A 20,445-nucleotide genomic window follows, 5' to 3' on the forward strand; every position below is an offset into this window, starting at 1 on the left:
CAGCATGAAGAAGAGTGTCATTAACCCTACACTGCAAAAATGATTTTCAAGAAAGTAAAAAAAACCTTGTTTATGGACGTGTTTTCTCTTTTTTGTCTAAAAACAAAACATATTCTTAACAAGAAAATTAAGCTCATTCTAGGAAAATAACTTTTTCATAATAAGATATTTCAGCTCATCTTGAGCTTTATTTACCAGTTACAGGGTACACTGCAAAAGAGCTCTACTTGAAATAAGCCAGATACTCTGAAAACTGACAAAACTTTCTTGTTTTGAGAACAACATCTGCCAATGGGGTAAACAAAAGTTGATTGGCTAGAATCCTTAAAGCTCGCAAATGAATCTCTTCCTTAAATCCTTAATTATTACGTAAGTGGAAGAGTTCAAATTTAGATTTTGAACCAGAACAGAACCAATTCTGCATTAGTGGAAATGCCTTATCGTAAAAGTTTTGCCCTTATGTATAATTTATATGAACTGATTTCATGATTTTGACTTTCAGGCTTTTGGGTCATCAAACCATAACTTCCACGTTTTCTTGTTTATGAAGTTTATGCACCTGACTCTTGATGATGAGCGTCCATAACAATAATGCTTTTAATGTGATAAATAGAGATCTAACCTGAACATTACTCTATGTGATCAAATTTATATCAAAAGAAGAAGCTCAGTGGGATTTCAAGTTTTAAAAAATAGTCACATATATTCTGTATGGAGACACAAATTGCCTATTAAAAATAAAATATTAGTAGTAGTAATAGTAGTAAAAGTAGCAATAGTAAGTGAAAAATCACACAATGCCAATCAATCCAAATCATAACTATAGTTCCGATAAGTCAACTGAAGAAGGTTTTATTTTGTCTCCATAGCTGACCAAACCTTTTAAACTTCACCTCAGGACATTTCTGTGGTTTTGTAAATGTAATCCTCGTGTTATAAATGGTCATCAAAGCACTTCTGTTTCTTATCAGAAAATATATTTCCATCCTTTTTCTTGTCACATTAGCAGACTGCTCTTGCTGTTGCAGGTTGAAATGCCATGTTCACACTGATTTGCTTATTTTGTACCGCTTTCGTAACAAAAACCCAGCAGGGAACCCACTCACGCCATTTATCTCCTCCTCGATTTAGACCAGTGCAACAGGAAATCAAACTCCCAGGCTTTGTTATAAAAGTGGATTCATTAAATGTTTGGGCAAAGTCATTTTTATGAAAAAATTTAAGCTAACATAGGAAAATAAACACTGCTGGAATGGCACAATAATAACCCATGCAACTATTTTATTGTTAAAGCAGGAAAAACTATGAGTCACATTTGAACCATTTTCCTGAATTACCTCACAATTTCATAGTAATGTATTGTGCCTTCATTGACTCATGCAGTAATTTATTCTACAATCTGTTATTGAGTAATTGAATTTTGAATCATGCGTCTGCACATGAAATTGCAGGAAAGAGAAAATTAAACCATTCACTGACAATCACGATGTTTACACTTTAAATTACATCGACCGATCTGTGTCACTCTTAAAGGCCTTAAAATAAGACAAAATATGATGTAGGCGCCAAAAATACTATAATTAATTTTTTTCCATATACACTCACTCTGCCACATTTTTAAAGTTACACCTTACTAGTAACAGGTTGGACCCTCTTTGCTTTCAGAACTGCATTAATTATTCATGGCACAGATTCAGCAGCATGTTGACATTACATCATCGAGCAGTTGCTGCATATTTGCCGACTGCACATCCATGATGTGAATCTCCCATTCCACCACATCCCAATGTTCCTCTGTTGGATTGACATCTAGTTACTGTTAAGTCCTTTTGAGTGCACCGAACTCGTTTTCTATTCAATTCAATTCAATTTTATTTATATGGTACAAAATGACTTTAGTCGCTGCAGTTGGCTTTTATAATGTAAACTAGATACCATGAGTTATAAGGGGATGGACATAGTAAGCAACAATATTCAGGTAGGCTGTGGTGTTAAACAAAGTGTACCAAGAAAACAATTACACCACCAGCAGCAGCCTGAACTGCCTGACCCACCGTCTGAAGTTTCATCAGGCCAGGCAGTGTTTGTCCAATCTTCTGTTTCCTGAGCTCGTGTGAATTGTAGCCTCAGTTTCCTGTTCTTTGCTCATAGGAATGGAACCTGGTATTCTGTAGTAGAGCAGGGCGATATGACCAAAAATATCTATCACGATATACATTAGAAAATTTGCGATAACGATATAACTGACGATATAATTGACACTAGACAAAATACTTTACAACTCCTCAACTTTATTAGTGCAAAAAAAACCAAAAACATCAATGTATTTTGCACTTACACAAGCAGCTTTTTAAGTGCATTAAAGTTATATAAAAAATTTGCAGTGCAAATGCAATTCCCTGCTGACAGTTTAACCAAAAGGCATTTCCAGTGGAAATTGGCCGACATATCCTCAGCATAACCATGTATAATATCTACAAAACTTAAAAAGAGCTTATACACACACAATACGGTAATATTATGTTGAAGCACAGTACGTATCACTCCGCGAGGCTCCTGCCTACGGTAGCCGTAAAGCTCTGACAATCCATCAAGCGGTGCAGCTTCGTAGCTTAGCAAAGTCATACTGAAACATTTGACAGATTCTCCAGCGCCGTGTACGACATAAAATCATTTCGAGGTCAGTAAACACAACCAGAATTCATACATAAGGCACACGGGATTATAAGAGGCACTGTCGATTTTCAGAAAAATCAAAGGATTGATTAAGTGTGCCGTATTTTCCAAAAAACACGGTAATAACGACGGCCCGCTAGCATGCTCTACCAAAAATAGTGCTTTGTTGTGTATCTGACGGATGAAAGCCAAACCAGTTCCACACCAGTGAAGTTGCAGCATTTTTACAAACCAGTTCTGGTTCATCCGTTTCATTCAACGATCCACTTTCGCTCTTCTCATTCTGCGTCGCCACCATGTGTGTATGTAAACAAAGGCACTGCGCATGCGCGTTTTACCCATATTCTATCGCAATATTTCATTTTCTTATCATTGCCCAACATTATACCGGTTTACCGTGAACGGTATGATATGGCCCAGCCCTACTCTGTAGTCCGATCTGTATCAGTCTGTTCACTCTCCTATGACATCATCAAGGCATTTATCTCCAGAAAACTGCTACAAACTGGCTATTTTCTGTTTCTGAGCACTTTTTGTGAACCCTACACATGTTCAGAGCCACTTAAATCATCTTCCTTCCCCATTCAGCAGGTTCTCTTGTACATGCCTACACGCCTAAATGCACTGAGTTGATGCCATGTGATTGGCTCATTATTATTTGCACTAATGAGCAGTTGAAGAATAGCCAGTAATAGGTTTACTGACTAATGCATTAGCTGGTGAGTGTATATGATGTTGCAATGGTGGATGCTCATATTAAGCATGGCCAAAATTCCAAACAATGGCAACCTGAGGAGCGAGCAGTTCTCTTTCAAACTCCTGATGCTCACATTAATGCTGTTCTCCATTGTTATGTGGCACATTTTAAAGGTGCTGAAATGGATTAGCTGGCTGGCAGTGCTGATGTTACACTACCTGTGCCATCCACAGGCTACAATTCGAAGGACAATCCTGTTTATCACACAAACATTTCCCAAGTCTTTCATCTGGCTGAGCAATGAAAGTGCAATTAATTTCCGACTCTGCTGTGCACACCTCGAGAACAAAAGCGCGACTCGTTTCAGTGGAGAGGGACCGGCAACAATTTTCCAACCGTCAGAGGACGGAAAAAAATCTTCCCCAAGCTTGAAGGACACCGAGGCTGATAATAGATTTACTGACTGATTCACGTGAAGGAGAATAAAGAAAATGTATAATCTGACACATAAACGGCGCCACAGGATTTCTCTGTCGCTACCTGATTTCTTCTAAGTGTCTATCTGAAGGATCAAGTCACAGCTGTCAATGAACGTTAAGCCATTTGCTCTAATGTGCTGGTAATGTCAGGGATATTCGGAAATTGCGCGAAAGTAGAATTCAGACACGCATTAGTCAACAAGGTAGTGGAGTACTTTACAGTCTTTAATGGCCATTCAGTCAATGACAAGTACATTTCATCGGCTTTGAAGTAAAGAGTAGTATATTTTAAAACTCATAGGCATAGTTGTACTCTACAATCATGGCATACGCACACAGGGAAATATTTAAAGTCATCATATTGCACAATTGCTTTGTTTGCATCATAACTTTCACCCTTAGATTTTTTTTTGCCAGGGGGTCAGTAATCCCATTACGTGATAACGATTAGGTTCGCCGCAGTGTCCTCATCAACAATTTCAGCTTCCACTCCCTCTGGGGTACACTTGTGAGGAATAACCCACTTAGCCTCCCTTTAAGTCTCTTTGTTACCTTGGGAAATTGAAGTCTGTGAGGGTCCAATGGGCACATAACAGAAGAGAGGGATGTGATGAGGTACTGTAATTGCAATGAAATATACCACATCAGAATGAGCAATACCACCCAAAAACTGTTCTTGGCCAAAAGCACAGAGGTGCTAAAAAACATGCACTATGCTGGTTTTGAGATAAGTACAAGTTGCCTTGTGCATCATTTATGAAAACAGAACAGAAGCAAAGGTCTAACCTTCACTCGCTCACACACACACACACACACAGAACACACACACACACACACACACACACACGCCTTTTTCCAGAGAAACAGCAGCACTAAGGCCCTGTTTTCTCCTCTGACTCACAAACTGCAGCGAATGCAAACTGAAAATGATAAGCACATTGTTACATTTTGTGAGCACGCCAGGAACGCCTCGGCTAATTTAAATAAATATGAAGTTTAATTTCGTTTGCATATTCCACAACATACTCTCAATTTTCTGTGTGGTACATACACTTCAACAAGGATAATGGAGTCTAAAATAACATAACATGTTCGTTTATGATGATGTTCTGAGCAGTTTTAGAGCTAGTTGTTAAACTGTTATGCTGAGAGTCTTTAAATAATGCGTTCACCCATTTCATATACTAAGAAAACAAGACATCTAAGAAAATACTGCCTGACTGTAACTTTTAGGGTGAAAAAGCTTGTTACTGGAGCACTTCCCTCTAAGATACAGCCTTTTCACCCCTGACAGGAGCTCTTGTAATTGATAAGATAAGATAACCTTTATTAGTCCCACACGTGGGAAATTTGTTATTGATATTTGTAGCCTTCATTTTCAAAACCAGTCTTAGTTGCCAGTTTTGCTCTTTAATCTAAAAGTTACAAAAATCTACCTTTTTAAAGGGTGGAGAGAAAAAAGGTGCAAAATTGTGCACATATTAACTTTATTATTGTACACTGATACATTTGGACATGGATTGGCATTTGTATATAACTCAAAACTATCAACTGAAACTAAACACAATGTATTAAATTGTTTTTAATTTACTTAAAAGAAACAAAGTATCAGAGCAGTTACTGTTTTATCTTATATATCTGCTCTTTATCTTGTTATCTACGTATCCAATTGCCACATTACACACTCTTTTATGATACTATTCCTTAAAATCTACACTCAAAAATGATTCTTAACCCTCAATAAACACAAATCAACAATGAGTTTATTTATTCCAGTTATTAAACATTGTGTGCTTGGTATGAACTGAATGTATACCAATCAGATAAATGTCATTGGAATACTGAAAACAAAGAACACATAGTGTAAACAAGAGCAGTATCACTGAAGGGCGAGAGTCAAAACTTTGATCCTTTATTATAATTTTATTACAGTTTGATGACATCAGCCTGTCATGGCTCATTGTAACATCATAGGGTGTTGTGCAACTCTCTCCATGACACTTCTTATGATATATTACTCATAATGACCTTTGGCCATAACAATTAAGGTCAAGGTCGAACGCTTAGCCAGCCAAGATGCTCATGTCCCCCAAGCAGTGTTGGTCAAGTTACTTGAAAATGGTAATTAGTTACTAATTACTGATTACTTCTCCAAAAAAGTAATCCATTATGTTACTGATTTTATGTTTTATGTTACTTTATGCACATTGCATCAAGCAAAAATTAAATTATATGCAACTGTCTTTGATTGGAAGAAATTTGTTTAACATTTAAACCTATTTTCTGCATATTTCAGTATATTAAAAAAATAATTATATATGCTAAAAGTAATGTCAGTACTTCCGAGCTTTAAATGCTGTATGCTAGTACTCTCTCCCGCACTCCATATTATCCATTGTTGATCTACACACGTCTGTTGCTGCCACGCACGTCGCACGCTTGTACGTCATTGTCATGAGACACTCTCACAAACAAAACCACGGTTTAGTAACGCAGCATGCTTACGGTGAATGTAACAGTAATCTAATTACTTTTTTTGCAATAGTAATCCCTTTAATCACTCGTTACTTGAAAAAGGTAATCAGATTACATCTCTGCCCCTCTTGAAAGCTTATTTTTGTAAAGTTAAATCTGAACATGATATGTTGAAACTGTGGACCCTGGAGTGCTAATAAAGAGACACACAAACAAACAGAACGATTGCATGCTCCCTCCCTTCATCGGCAGAATAATGTGTATGAAAATTATCTTTTTAAATAAAAAAGTTAATTTGGTAACACTTCAAAATAATTCTTTTTTTGTCCTGCAAAAACCTGGCTTAGTATATTTGTGGGTCAATAAATTACATTGTAATTTAAATAAAATACCTTGATATTCCATTACATTACAGGGGAATTACCCCTGAGTTGAGGCCACATTATAAAGTGTTACTGGCCATTTATACTGTGTTTATCAGCTATAAAACGAGAGAGTTTTTGAAACTGGAAAATTAGTTTTCCCTCTGCAGTCCTCAAGCTTTATTGACAAATCACATTTGAGCTGGCTTTGGATTCTTGCAGGTAAACAGTCCCTGTGATGGCCAAATGAAGCACTGCATTTGCCAAAAAAGGAGTTTATTAACTTTTCAAAATGTGTCACCGACACACAGCACAGCAAGCTTTACCCCGCCATATCCACCGGCTACACTGGAAGCCCCCAGATTTTGGCAGTCAGCAGAGAATAGTTTATAGGTTACTGCTGCATGCCTGAGTCACAGTAACAGCAGTACATATCACAGGCTCTAAAATGTTAATCTCTCTAAAAACCTAAAGAAATAAACATGAATTAGTTTTGTCTAAGGTGTAGCAAAGTGAAGTGTGGTATGACTCCCAGAAGCTCCCCCAAAAAAGGTTGGAAAGCCAATAATAGGAACAAATGACCAACATCCAGAAACCTCACACAGAGAATCTGAGATGAAGGGTTTAAATAAACTAGAGACTGGAGACCTTCTCTGCAGTAATGCGCAGGAGTACCGACTGATTTTGGAAATGTCTTTTTGTTATGAGGTGAGATGTCTTCTCCACAGTAATCTCATCAAGCAGACACTAGAGTGAAATGTTATTGTTTAACTAACCACGTGTGGGACATCAGTCTTGATAGAGTGGGACTGCAGCTGCAGGGGAAAGCACCACAAGGTCTTTGGATTGCAAGCTGAGAAAAGAAAAGCCTTAATAAAATCTGGAGTTTCTAAAAATCAGATGATGTAGTGATTTAGTGTGTGTGTAGTGTAATGCAATGCAGCTGTGTGGTTGAATGTAGGGCAGTCCCACAGCACCCCCTGGAGGACAGAACAATATAACAGCTGAGAAATGTACAGTGTGCTGTCTGACCACTGTGTGAGGCTTCACATTACTGATGGTGGTTTCAAATAACACATGAGCACCGTGTGCTCTGCAGGGATATGTAATATTTTCATTTTTGCTGTTTCACTCATAAATATAAGCATCAGAAAATTGTATTAAATCTTCTTCTCTTTCCTCCCCTCTCTGTCCTGCAGGTATCTGAAGCCAGATGAGAACAAAAAGTCAAAGCACAAGACTGCTGTGAAAAAGAAGACGCTCAATCCTGAGTTCAATGAGGTATAAACCACAGCTAAACCTTGCAGCATTTCTTTCTATTTTATTCCTGTTTATTGTTGCCTGAGCTTTATCTGGTGCTTTATGTGCTGAGCGACCTTCATAACCCTGGGACCAACAAAAGCCACTTTGACAGGGCAACACTGTTGGAATTTTTCTTAATTCATAACAAGATGGCTTTTTTAAAAAGCTGCAGAACCAAAAAATAACTTAAATAATTAAAGTCCTGTTTAGCCAAGTGTTTACCACTGAAGACGGGCTAAAACTCAGGTGCATTTTATCAGGACTGAACTTCTATTGATCTTCCCTTATAAAAACCAATGAGCCAAGTTACTGACTGGTTAACTTATTAAGTGACTGTTTAGTCTTATCAATGCCTGAAGCTCTGAAGCTTTGAAAATAAAGTTTTAATGGCTCTATCTGCACCAATAAATACTTTTTGCAGTGGTAATAATAAGAGAGAAAAATTCATATTTAATGTAAAAGTTTTCTTTATAGTGGCAAACCTTCAGATTTTATAAAACCTGTAGTTTGTCTTCTCCTTTTCCCTTTTCATAGTGTATGCCTTCAGGATTCTGATATTTTATTGCAAATATTACATATAAGAAATATAGTTTCTAACCTGATACATTTAATGGTAAAAACATTAAACAATGATATAACCCAGTCATTTGTCGGCTTGGTTTTAGAACTATAAACACTCCTTTGGTTTATTGAATCTATAAGTGGGCATATTTTGATGTGAGAGCGCTAAGCTGACAGCTAACACTAACAAGCTTGGTTAACCTAAAAAGTAAAACCAACATGAAGGGGTCTGTTTTACATTGTTACATTGTTGTTACATTGTTGTTACATTACATCTACATTGTTTTAACCCCCATGGGGTTGTAAAAAGGCTTCAAGTTGTATAGAAGTGTATCAGAAAATGTGAGGCTTCAAAACATCAAGATGGCGATGGCGGTTTCATCATGAGACACCGTGTGCTTTAGTCCCGTAGGTCTAGAGACCAGTCAGCTACCTGCTGGTAGCTAATAGGTGAAACTGGTTCCAAAGAGAGACATACAGTATGGTACTGCACCAAAAGCCTCCCTGTGGTGTTTGTGGTCACTTGCAGATCAGTATTGTCACATTTAATTTGTATGGAAGACACCAAGCTGTCTGCAAACACTTGCCAACTACTCACCAAGCGACAGTAAAAGTTGCACCTTTAGAAATGTTAAGGCACAACCTTTACTCTGAAAGTTCAAGTTTCACTGCCACTCAGCAAGTAGCTGATCAGTGTTTCCAGACACGTCACCGTCATTCCATGCAAACTGCAGACAACCACAGCAATCTTCTAGTGTCCAAGAAGGTTTTTATGCATCACCCTCTTTCAACTAGTCTCACCTAGTGACAGCAGTTGCCAGGGTTTTGCCTAGTTTGTCTGTTATTGGTACTCATATCCATCGTTTATGATGGACATAAACATCATAAACGATGGCTGTAAGATTATAATATGTATGTAAAAACTGGCACTGTACTGACAGTTGCAAAGTACAATTAACTTTTTTAACTTTTAACTGTAGTTTGCAACTGTGAGTACTTTGCAAACATTTAGCAGCTGAAAAGCCAGAGTTAAGAGGACAATGCGTTTTAGTTTATAAAAGCAAGTCAGTATTTCTGGCCCAGTTGTCCAAAAATGTAAATAATGTTTGTTAAAACAGGGAGCTTAATATATTTTTGAACGCTATTGCATTGCCTCCAGACCTTTACCATGCTGTATACCGCTGCTTTGACCGTGAAGGAAGCAATTTAAGTAATCAACCTTTATGTTCTTCTTAGCTGAGCCGGAGCTCCTCAGTCTCACAGCCAAACACCTCCCTTCATGGCTGATTTTAAATTGTATTGAAATCAGACAGGTGCTGCTTCGGCCACGTTTTGAACAAGAATGCCAAACATGTTTTTGAGGCTGAACGGGCCACAGGGCAGCTCGGCTCGGACGTTTCTGCTTGTATACGAGTGGACGTACCCCAGCCGAACGCTCACACAGGCCAGCGACTTGACATTTCCTCTGACATTTTTTTGCGCCCATACTCTTCCATCACCTCCTGGCCTTTCCGTTGGAGACAAGCAATGAGGTCCTCCTCCATATCGAGGCTCTGGTTTCATTAAGGTGATTGAACCGCAGATTGTTGCTTCGCAAACTGCAAATTGATTTCAGAAGAAAATGCTTGTTTCATTTAGTGGACAGTGGACTGTATCGATTACACTGTCATGCTGTTACAGAAGCCGTGTATGTATTCCGCATTTAATTTCCTCCGCTCTGAGTTTAAGATACGTTGACACCTTTGCTGTGCTGTGAGTTTCCTTAACTAACGAAAATGAGTCTGGTTATGTAGTGACTGAAAAAAACATTAGAGCGAGAAGAGCTAGATTAAACAGCGTCTTGTTTAAGGCACTAACAAAATATTAAAACCTAATGAGGCGTTCTGAATGAATTTCAGCAGGAAATGAAACAAAAGCTTTCAGAATTGTTTTGATAATTATGCAAACCGAAAAACTGCACATTAGAGTGTTTTTGTGTGTGTGTGACGATGGTCCATCAGAATAAATAAACTCTTAAAGCCCCAACGTGGTGATCTGAAAAGATGAGGTATTATTAATCATGTGTTTTGAGAGAGAAAATTGTGGAGCTCTTATTTTGCCCTCTTTTATTTTCTGCAGGAGTTCTGTTATGACATAAAATATGCAGACCTCACCAAAAAGACCTTGGAGGTGACCGTATGGGACTACGACATTGGAAAGTCGAATGACTTCATAGGTAAGCAGTGCTGGGCTTCACTGTGCTGACACTTTGAGACTCCCTGAGGGTTACTGGGGTCTGCATGTTTTTAAGGACTTGTTTCGGTTTGCATTTCCAACATGAAAAGGAATGCAAACACAAACGAACTGCTGCTACAACAAAAAGATGGAGATCAACACAGGTGGGATTGTGTGTTTGTTGTGTAATGAGACTTTTAAGGGCGATGGAAAAGCTGTGATTGTGTGGCGTGGATATTTCACAGTCTTAAGAATAATTGTAACATTATCCATAAATTCCAAAAAAGGGTAAAGAAATCTAAAGAAGTAGCTATTAAACGAGGCCCAACTCAAAAAGATGTAGCAACTGAGGTTAATATAATAACATAATGAATAAACCCCCCAAAACAATGTAATATAACAAGTCAACACATAATATGATAAATCATAATGAACTTACACATTATCACAATATATATGATCACATTTTGAAAAATGTGCTATGTCCTGTGCTTTCAAATCACAGCTGGAATCGTCTGTTTCCTGTTTGTCTGTATAAAAAGCCAATCAGATCTTTGGAGCTCAGGGGAAACACAAGACCTCAGATGTATCTGCAGTACTGTGACAAAGTTTTCACAGCACTCTGTGCAGTCATGTGAAAAGCTAAGTACGTCCTCACTGCTTCCAGAGGAATATAAAGTGTAAATAGCAGCTAAGTGCTAATCAAATGCACTAAATCAACCGATCATCAGTTCGCGTGAGCACCTCTGTTAAAGCTTTGGCAATTTTGCTGGTCTGCAGCATTCAGATGTATGTTAACACAATAAGACAATCTTCCAAAGAGAGGACGTCCCAGCAAATTCACCCCAAGGTCGGATTGTGCAGCGCACAGAGAAGCTGCAAAAAATCTCAGACTCAACAGGCCTCAGTTAACATGTTCACTGCTGAAGTGCATGACTGTAGCATTAGAAAAAGACTGAACAAGTAGGGTTTCCAGGACAAAGCCTCTTCTCTCGAAAAATAATATGGCAGCACGGCTCAGGTTTGCAAAGTTACATCCGAATAAACCAAAAGACTATTGTAACAACGTTCTTTGGCCATATGAGACTAAATGTTCAAACATAATGGACAGCACTACATTTGGCATAAATTTCTGGAGGGTGCTGTAACTTTTAATATAGGATAAACATATAAGGATTTTTATTTTAATGTGAGCCGTGCAAAGTCCAGTGATGCAACACACAGAGCTGGAAATGAACATAACCGATTCTCTTTAGTAAACCAACTTATAAATAATTTGTAAAAGGTTTTTCATCTTTAATATTGTTTTTCAGCTGTTTTATGATGCTAAGAATATAAACTGATATTATAATGTGATGCATTATAAGTCTCCTGTCTTTTTAATAAGAACTCATTCTGTGTTTGTGCCTCCTTTTAGGTGGTGTATCTCTGGGTATCAATGCAAATGGAGAAAGGCTCAAGCACTGGTTTGACTGCCTCAAAAACAAGGACAAAAAAATTGAACGCTGGCACACGTTGACCAATGAATTACCCGGTTCATTAAATGACTGAACACACACAATCCTTCGTCCAACCTGTTCGCCGGCTGCACCAGGACTCCCGCATCCTCCCCGTCCTCTCCACCCAGGTCGTCTTCTCTGGGTCGCCCTCGTGTTGCCCGCATCGACCTGAGACGCCTCTCTTTGGGAATACACAGTATTTCCTCTCCACAGGGCTGAGCTTAAAACATACACATCTCATGTTTGTGTTCAACAACACTTTCACACATACAGAAAGGAGGTTGCACCGCTGCTCATTTCATGTTTTTAAGAGAAATTCAATCCACAAGATGACTGACAGGGATTGTAGTGTTGACTTTAAAGGATTCTTGTATGAACGGTGGAAGATAAAAGAAGCAAAATCTATTTGATGAGATCTTTTACAGCAGTTAAAGAATTTCCACTAATCCATAAAGCTGCACAGGAAAAACCTCATGATTTCAATTTCATGGCTATGAGCAGTCTTAGGATTTAAAGTAGTGGATACACTAACAAAGGATGTAGCAAATATTTCGTATTACTAATACAAGTTCTAGATTTGGAGCATGTATTTTCCATTTGGGCAGATGAGAGCAATGCCATAGAGACTTCGTGTAGTTTATGGAGAACAGTCTTTAAAGGTTGAGGTCTCATTATGCTTCAAACCATGTCTGAACCATAACTCTAACTAAAAAACTGCTGTTTTGTTTGTTTGATAGAGTTAATAGTGAAGCTTGTGTAAAGGCAAAAACTCCACAGAGAAAGAGAGCTGGGTTCCGGCAAGAGTTGCCTAAAGCTACTTTATATTGTAAGCCAAATAATCTACAATAATAAACAGCAACCTCTAACAATTAGAATGCCCCCAATGTGCAAGTAGAGTGACACTAGCGAGAATGGGAAGGAAGAACTCCCTTTAAACAGGAAGAAACCAGAGATTAATGAGTAAATGCAAAGTGGTCTGCAAACACATCGAGAGTGAGTCTTAAGTAGAAAGGAGTTACAATGCCCTCCAATACTCACTAACTTTATTCTGTAAAGATAGTTTCACTTATTTTAAACCATAAGTTAATAAAATATGTTTTGCTTTTTGCAGTTCTAAAGCAGAAAACCTTTTTTTAATTGTGGGTAATATGTGGGACTCACATTTCATCACAGCACCAGATGGCATCCATTTGTTTTTTCATGCTTATCCAACTACAAGTCATATTGGAGCTGCGCTGGGTACACCCTGGACCCTTCGTGTGAGTCCATCATAGGCCTAACATGAAGAGACAGTCACACGCTCCCCAATTAATATCAGCAACGATGGATAGCTGAATGCGAGACTCCTGCCATGCAGTTGTCATTTGAGAGTGTATCATTCACTTTCACCGTGACAGAGAGCAATGATCATATGAAAGGTTCGGCTTTGGAAGATGTGGGTGAGAAACTTGAGAAAGATCCAGATCCCAGTGTGGCACATCATGGGCTCGATATACAGTAACTGTGCCTATCTCTGGTTACAACAAAGAATCTAAGTAGTATAACAGAAGAAAAGGCCCAAAGGTGGTGCATCAGGTCTGAATTGAGCTTTTTTTCACATTCATAGGGTTTTGCACTGTAAAATTCAGTTAAAACAGAGTGACTTTTTATCTCCCAAAGAGTCTGAGGAAGAACATTTAGCAGACACAGCCTCACCTCTAGTGTTTTTCTTCACACGCTAATGTTTTTTAGCCACAACAACAGAATCGTACTTCTTGCCAAATTCACTATAGTGAAATTCAAGGCAATGGTCGTCATTTTGAGGGAGTGGAGAAGATCCAGCGAGCATATCAAATACAGTTTCTACAAAAAGTCCTGGAAGCAGCGCAGGGATTCAAAAGGAGACAAACTTAGAGGGCACAGATGTGTTTAAACCAGGCATGCACAATGTGTCTGTGTAGCTTCTTAGTCATCCAGGTCACGTTAGTGTAGAAAGCCTGAGAAAAGAGACAACTAGACTTCTTTAAATTTGTGAAGATGTTTGACTTCAATAGGTCACATGATGGTCACATGATGGGTTGGGCCAAAGTATGATGGTACCGACCCTCTTGTGATTCGTGATAAATCACATGACCTTTTGTTTTTAGAATTGAAGAAGTCCAGTTACCTCTTTCTTTTTTTTTTAAAGCTCTTTAGACTTTTTAGCTACATTGTTGAAGACGCACGTGTAAACAACAAGGTTAATATGGCTGCTACATATAATTATATAAAGATGGGATCGTTGTTTGAAGCATGTTGAGGCCTCGATAGGCAGTATCACAACTGGAGCAACCACCCTAACCCGTCCCTGAAATCTAAGGCACACTGGGTTACTAAGGTAACAAAGCCTGGCTTTAAAGCCATGTAAAAACTGATGCTCTCCTTTAAGGTTAAAACAAGAGGTTAAAGAACTAATACGCAAACGTTGAACGTAAATTCCTTCTTTAGGCTTCTTTACAGCAGTTATTCATGGCATCCCTGCATGTTTCTGTATGAGACATGACAAAATGTCACCAACTATGTGAACCAACCACCGATTACGTTCCACCCGTCATCTGCTGACTTTTGTGGTCGAGGATCGAGGCTCTGCAAGTGTTTGCTCCATTCAGTCATCCCATCCAGACTTCAAAAAAATCAGAAAAACTGAAACCAGTGAGCGTTATAATATAATTGAGAGGTGAATCATGGGTACAAGGCCGCAGCGCTGTTTTCAATCAGCTGGATTTTCTTTGTGGTCAAAAATAACTTCTTAAGTTTGAGACTTCTTAAGAGTGAAAGAAAATGGGTTCAAACGTCAAGGGCATGATTACATTTCTTTCGAACTGCAAACAGCAAAGTGCCCCTGAGTCAATCTGAGGCAGATGGTCACTTAGACAAGTGCAAAAAACACAGAATAGTAACGATACTGTAGGGTTTTGTGATTATCCAGGAGCTGCATGGATATGAATATAGGCAGAAAAATCTCATTGTTCTGATGCTCTGTGGTCATATTTCATGCAGAAAATAAGAAACATCCACAGTCGCTATGTGCAGCCGTCACGCCACACAGCGTGCTTCAGTGTTGGAAAGCTGAGTGCAGCTGTAATCAACAACAGAATGAAGTTCAGTGGGTGACCCGTCTGGTGAAAATCACTTGTTGAGCCACAATGCCACCTGATTGGGAAGCTCTATTGTGTGTGTGCGCGTGTGTGTGTGTGTGTGTGTGTGTGCAGCTTATTGTTTACACTACTGAAAATGAGTTTCGCTGATGGCATTTTCAGCTGGATGAAAATGTACCTGCTGTTTGTCAAAAGGGCCGAATTTCAAAAACAGGAAGTTTACATCAAATGTTTAAAAAGAGAAAAAATAGAAATTAAAACACAAAAAGCATGTATTGTTTACAACAGCCTATTCCTGCTGAAGTTCAAGTTTGCTGCTAAACGGGCAAACGCGCCCTCTTTGGCTGAAGTCACTGCGGTCGTTCAGTCGTGCAATGCGACCTTCGCTAAGACGGGCACGGATGAGAAGGGCAGCATTTTTAATATACTAGCAGTGTATGTGTATTGTTACTATATTGTTGTTTTTTTTTATGTGAGCACCTCCACTAGAAATGTATCAAACAGAATGTACATGTTTAACCCCTTCTATTCCACAGTAAGTCCTGCACCTTAGTGCTCTGTAGTGTTCATATTGTTCATACGTCGGATCTGAAGCTCTGTATTTGAGCACACGTATCTGGGAATAGAGATGGTTGAACTCACTCCCCTGCAGCGGACTACCAGGGCTTATCTCACTCAAAAAATTCTAAGTGAGTTAACATTTTACTTTGAATGACTTATGATTGTTTTAATTTTAATATATTTTGTCGAAGTGGACCTACTATGCTTATCCTCGCTTTCTGTCACATACATACTGTTCCAATGATCTCTGCTCGTATTAATTATGGTCAAAGGTTCAAATACTGAGCCCAGCATGCGTGCAGGTAATTCCTGTGAGCCAATTTCATTCCTGTTTTTCAGGAAAGTATGATGTGACATCATTCTGGGGTATTTCAGGATAAAGAGAGTAAGTCCCGAATTTGGTCACTGGGCGCAGCTCTGGTTGTGTGATTGAAGGGGAAGCTAATCCTACGTGAGCTGGTTTCTGATATTCCAAACTCCAGGAGAACTATATTCTCACTTTTTTTTTAATCAGTCATTTTAAGTGTTAGCATGTTAGCTAAGTCTTGCTTATTTGGTTGACCTGCAAATTTTCATTCAAGTTAGATGCACGTCATTTCGTCTTGTGGTCAGTGGCTCTGTGCCCTACAAGTGAGCCCTGCCCCTCATTTTGAGAACCACTGGCTCAACAGACTGGTATGTTTGTGCCTGGGTCCCATACAGCAACCCCCGGGACTCGGACCGTGAAATTTATGGTTTTTAGGGTTTTTATCGGGGTTTTTTAAGCGTTATTTTTTGATCGGGTTTTTTTTGTTAACTCGGTTTCCCTGGGTCTTTTCCCGTGTGTTATGAATAAATCTTGTTTTCTTTGTTACCGGTGCTGATTTTGTTTTGTTGTATTTATCCGCAACACCTTAATGGCCGGTTCCTGAAAATATTGTCGGACATAAACCGGTCCGGGGCGCAAAAAAGGTTGGGGACCGCTGCCATACGGAGCCTAAGCACCGCTTTTACGATTACTGATGACATGTTGTAGTTGTGCACTGCCACTAGGGGGCAGTGTCAGAAATAAGTGACACAGCACAGTCTGTTGGCTGGTCTTGCTTGTGTTGTTACCAGAGGTGTTTCACCTGGCAAGGCAGGACAATGCATGCCCCGCGAGAGCAGACAAACTTTAAACTACAGCAGTGCCGATGTTTAAAGACTGTAATGACAGATGGAGAGCCCATCCACGTGACCACACTGTCGTTGGTGGTGTCAAATTCTTTAGAGCATAATGATAATTATAATTACAGCTAAAGGGGCGCCTTTGTATTTCGTGGCTAAGGCTGCAACAAACTTTCACCACTGGATACACAAAGAGGGGCTGAAATGTTAAAAACAGTTAAAACTGGCCACTACAGGCACTATCTTGCAACATTTTTTAATCTTTGATGTGTTTTTTTTGCATTTGTGATGAACACCACTTTCACTCCCATTCCTGTTCAGGCCCACTTTTAAACCAATCAGTATTCAACGTGCGACCTATAAAAAAGCATTGATTTGAATCACGATTCATTCAGAGCTTCTCTAGTCCAGAAATAAAAATACTGAGCTGGAAATGAGCATAGCAGGTCCACTTTAAAGTTTACCCCGAGTCCCTGTGCAGTCCTGAATCCCAGGACTCAAACCTCAGATCACCAGGTTGGGATGCATGCCATATATAGTTCGATTCCCCAGTACGACCCTTTTTATGCATGTCCTCCACCACACCCGGCTTTCATCCACCGTGCACAGGCTGGTGACCCAGAAGCAGCGCACAAATACTCCTCACGTAGCGATCGGGATTCCTGTCAGGCTTGCAATTTAGCTAACAGCTTTTTGTCATTACCTCACGTCACTGTAAGCGATGGAGCAGCATGTTTGGGCTTTTTCTTTCAGGAGCATGTCGACTCTGTCCATGTGGCTGGCTGCTTTTGCAGTCGTATCATTTTAACTCACTAGTTGCAGCTGTTGGATTGTGAAGAACAGCTCTAATGTCCATTTGTTATACTATTTGACCTTCTTCACCCAGTTTCATTAATGACACAGTGCTGTTTGAATAATTAGATTCCTTTTCGCGCTTGCTTCCGTTCATTTTGAGGAAAAATTTGATTTTGATAAGTGATATCGCACCTTCAAAGCTGGGGAATGAAATCTTTAACGCATTTCAGCAGGCCTCACCTCTCCGTTTCCTTTAAGTGTTAACAGTCTCTTCAGCCGCATCGATACGGGAGACACAAGGCGGCTGTGAAACTTTGCTGGCATCTCAATATACTCCTTAACACAGCAGTGGTCCCTCTCCTCCCCCCCTCCCTGATTAATATGTAATGAATAAAACTGACATGTGATTTTGATTTTGTAATCTGTCTGCCTTTGTATGCAAGCTCAATATTATATAAAAAAAAAAAACATAAATGCATGCATATGTTCTTGGTTTTGTCATGAGATGACTTTGCCTAATGTTTGATACTGTTTTCTGTATGAAAAAAAATATGACTGTGGATGCTCTAAGATTATGCTACAAGTCAGTCTTTCTTCTAGACTACATTTTGTACCTTTGAACACTATCGCATTGCCTGTTTGGCTGCTGTATTGACTATCTGGAAGCGTGATTTGATGTGAATTAAATTCTCTCCTTTGTTGTTTTTCGTTTCCTTTTGAACACTCAGGCACTTGTTTTCATTTTTCTGAATTTGTTGAATGTATGACTATAAATGCTTGTCTCAAATTATATTTTAGTCCTATGCCAAATGGAAAGGTTGTTGTGCCTTATTTCTAATAACATGGGTCATTTCACTCATTGCAAGGTGCAGGTGAAAGTCTGAAATGTGGCATAATTTCTTTAGCTCCGGTCAGAGTCCATGCAAATGATGCTTCCAAGCAGCAGCAGCAGGCGCTTCCTGCCAGATCACCGACACTAGTGTTCTGTATTTTGACGGGAAAGCAACAGGAACTCCGTTACAGCGATACTTCCTGCTAATTAAAGGCCAGTATGATCACGCAAGGTTTTGTCTGCAAACTGCATAAAGGCAGGTGACAAATTAAAGAAAAAATAAACCCTTGAGGCTTTTTGTCTCACGGAATCCAGCACCTCTATAAAAAGCAGAAGTCCACTTTGCACCATCAAAGACTGTATAAATGATAGATGTAGCCATTTTGATGTCACTCAGTCACAAGTTGTTAGTTGATATTCTGGATATCCTCCTTTCTGCAAGTCAAAATGGCCAAACTTTAGTAAATGGACTTTATATTTTATTCAGCTTGGTAAAAAAAAATATGTGAATGAACCTTTTTTGCAACTGCAGCTATCGCCCCCTGGTGGTCGTTAAAAAGAATCCAGGTTCAATGCACTTCCCATTTGCAATTATTATGAATTTGTTCAGACTAATCTTTATCCTAGAATTGTCAAACATATGCTGGTGGTTTCTACTCTCCACGTGTCACCGAATGGTTTGTGAAAACTTGTAACTTAGATGCTGTTGCCTGCAACAGACAGATATTGCAGACAAAGCTTTCCACTACCCGCCATTAAAACATGTAATAAAGGAATATAATTTAAAGAATATAGATGCCAGAGGGGAAAATATTTATCAGCTCTTCACCAAAAGTGTGTTGCACGGAGGTCACTCCTTTGGAATTCTATCTGCTATCATGAGACTGAAAGCTGCCGTGTGGTGCGCAACCAAAACGGTAAATAATCCCAAACACACTGTCAATAAAGAACAAGCAAACATGGATAGAAAAAACACACAATGAAACACTACCAATCATGGATTGGCCTCCCCAGAGCCTAGATGTCAACAATTATTGAGGCAGTGTGGGATTATCTTGAACGAAAGGCAGCAAACATCCAAAGAAGATCTTTGAATATCCATCAGGAAGCCTTAGAACTATTCCTGAAGGCTACTTGCCTAAGAAAGTTCAGGGTGTGTTGGAGAAAATGAATGTGGGACTTCTGGAAGTACCCTGTAGTGTCTTTTGGGTCTTGTAGGTTTTCTTTGTGGCCAAAGTTTGACATGAATACCCTTCAAATGCTTAATTGAATTGGGATTTGAAGAGTTTTCACCGTGTAGTGTTCATCAAACTGTTGCTGAGTGTTTTCTTGCAATGCAGCAGGGCGTGTTGTTACACTGATGGGTCTGCAATGCTTAGGTGGGTGCTACATGTCAAAATAGCGCACACATAAGTCAGCACATAAGCAGAACACTCATTTGCAACGAGATGATTCGTATTATTCACTCCACTGTGCCGTGGCTTTAATGTTGTAGGTGATCTATCTTGCAGTGGGAGCTGTTTTTATTCAGAGCACAGCTGCATTGTATATGGCTATAGAAAAGACGAGGCAATTTTTCAAGCAGTTTTCCTCTGAGACATTATAAGACAATTCAGAAAGATACAGATCTTTTCTTTCGTGCCTTTAGCTGCGTTGGTCTTGCAGAAAACCATATGGCTGCACAGATTCAGAAGCTGGGAACAAAGAAAAATCAATTAGCTGTGTGACTG

General features: G+C 39.2%; 1 protein-coding gene across 2 annotated transcripts in view; it reads left to right on the plus strand.

Moving 5' to 3' along the window:
- Window positions 1-16,760, plus strand: part of doc2b (double C2-like domains, beta) — a 177,006-nt gene extending 160,246 nt beyond the window's left edge. For both annotated transcript variants that reach the window (XM_042218289.1, XM_005916019.3), the window contains 3 exons: window positions 7,889-7,970; window positions 10,671-10,767; window positions 12,184-16,760. In XM_042218289.1, coding sequence (XP_042074223.1) covers window positions 7,889-7,970; window positions 10,671-10,767; window positions 12,184-12,317 — 313 coding nt within the window. In that variant the 3' untranslated portion in view covers window positions 12,318-16,760. The remainder of the gene's footprint in view (window positions 1-7,888; window positions 7,971-10,670; window positions 10,768-12,183) is intronic.
- The last annotated feature ends 3,685 nt before the right edge of the window (window positions 16,761-20,445 follow it).

Source organism: Haplochromis burtoni, unplaced genomic scaffold (genome assembly GCF_018398535.1).
Source record: "Haplochromis burtoni strain Fernald_Lab_line unplaced genomic scaffold, NCSU_Asbu1 Contig_17, whole genome shotgun sequence".
NCBI classification, from domain to species: Eukaryota; Metazoa; Chordata; class Actinopteri; order Cichliformes; family Cichlidae; genus Haplochromis; species Haplochromis burtoni.